Source organism: Malurus melanocephalus, unplaced genomic scaffold (assembly GCF_030028575.1).
Source record: "Malurus melanocephalus ecotype Western Australia unplaced genomic scaffold, MMel_1.1 scaffold_1936, whole genome shotgun sequence".
Lineage (NCBI taxonomy): Eukaryota > Metazoa > Chordata > Aves > Passeriformes > Maluridae > Malurus > Malurus melanocephalus.
Window position 1 is genome coordinate 1 of NW_026625168.1, and position 1,908 is coordinate 1,908.

At 64.0% G+C, this 1,908-nt stretch overlaps 1 protein-coding gene across 1 annotated transcript in view; it reads left to right on the top strand.

The window, feature by feature from the left end:
• Nucleotides 1-43: 43 nt before the first annotated feature.
• The window catches only part of LOC130587466 (DNA repair protein XRCC1-like), a gene marked incomplete at its 5' end in the record, with an annotated part of 3,494 nt that continues 1,629 nt past the window's right edge, over nt 44-1,908 (top strand). The window contains 3 exons of the mRNA XM_057388440.1: nt 44-160; nt 1,527-1,682; nt 1,800-1,905. Coding sequence (XP_057244423.1) covers nt 44-160; nt 1,527-1,682; nt 1,800-1,905 — 379 coding nt within the window. The remainder of the gene's footprint in view (nt 161-1,526; nt 1,683-1,799; nt 1,906-1,908) is intronic.

Genomic DNA, 1,908 nt, shown 5'->3' on the forward strand with positions numbered 1-1,908 from the left:
CCATTTTTAATTTTTTTTTTATTTTTTTAAATTTTTTTTTCAGGTGCGCGTTCGCCCGCACCCCGAAGGCGGAGCGAGCCCGGGAAGGGGGCGGGGTCGTGGTGAGCCCTGATTGGATCTGGGACTGCCAGAGGGAGGGGCGGAGACTGCCCTGCGGACCGTAAGCCACGCCCACTTTGTGCGGGACACGCCCAGTGCCACGCCCATCGCATTGGGGACACGCCCACCCCACTCTAAACAAACCCACGGCACTTGGGGACACGCCCATATTGTGGAGCACACGCCCATCACATTGGGGACACGCCCACCCTAATGGGGACACGCCCACCCTAATGGGGACACGCCCACTGCAGTCAGGGATACGCCCAATGCCACGCCCATCACATTGGGGACACGCCCACTCCACCCTGGACAAACCCACGGCACTTGGGGACACGCCCATATTGTGGAGGACACGCCCATATTGCAAAGGGACACGCCCACCGCATTGGGGACACGCCCACCCTAATGGAGACACGCCCACTGCAGTCAGGGACACACCCACTCCACCCTGGACACGCCCAATGCCACGCCCACCGCATTGGGGACACGCCCATTGCCACGCCCACCGCATTGGGGACACGCCCATTGCCACGCCCACCGCATTGGGGACATGCCCATCACATTAAGGACACGCCCACTGCGGGATGTACCCAATTTGGGACACGCCCACCCCATTGGGGACACGCCCATATTGCAAAGGGACACGCCCATCGCATTGGGGACACGCCCACCCTAATGGGGACACGCCCACTGCACTCAGGGACACGCCCACTCCACCCTGGACACGCCCAGTGCCACGCCCATCGCATTGGGGACACGCCCACCCCACTCTAGGCAAACCCACGGCACTTGGGGACACGCCCATATTGTGGAGGACACGCCCATATTGTGGAGGACACGCCCATCGCATTGGGGACACGCCCACCCTAATGGGGACACGCCCACTCCACCCTGGACACGCCCAGTGCCACGCCCATCGCATTGGGGACACGCCCACATTGCAGGGGTCACGCCCAATGCCACGCCCACCCCATTGGGGACACGCCCAGTGCATTTTTGGACACGCCCATCGCATTGGGGACACGCCCATCACATTAAGGACACGCCCACTGCGAGATATACCAAATTTGGGACACGCCCACTGCATTTTTTGGACACGCCCACCCACCCCAGGCCACCCCCACGTGTGGCCACGCCCACATAGGCCACGCCCAGATGAGCCACACCCACCCTGGGTCACGCCCACCATACATAGGGACACACCCATGTTGACCACGCCCCCTTTGGGACACGCCCAAATTGGCCACACCCCCTTGTTGGACACACCCAGATTGGCCACACCCACTCGGGGATGCCCCCTTTTGGCCACGCCCCCTGAGGCCACACCCAGCCTAATTTCTGACTGGTTCTCTCAAAGCCACGCCCCCCTTTGGGGCGGAGTTTGGAGCGGCCACACCCTAAAATGGGCGTGGCCTCACTCTCAGGTACCTCCTGGACGGCTCCGCCTCCCCCGGCAGTGAGGGGGAGGAGCCTGAGGACGCCCCGCCCCCTCCTGACCCCGCCCCTAAGGAAGCCACGCCCCCTTCAGCGCCGGCCACGCCCCCCGAATCCGACAGCGACGGCGAGGACCAATCAGAGGAGTGAGTTTGGGGTAAAAGGGGGCGTGGCCGCACCTTGGGGGTGTGTCCACACATTGTGGGCGTGGTCACACCTCTGGGGGGGGCGTGGCCACGGTCTGACCACGCCCCCTTGTTCAGGTTTGACCCCTACGGGGGCTCCACGGAGGAGAACAGCGAGGACGAGGAGGGGGAGGGGCCGCCCATCCCCCCCCTGCCGGGTGAGAGCCCCGCCCCCTTTCCCTTGGCC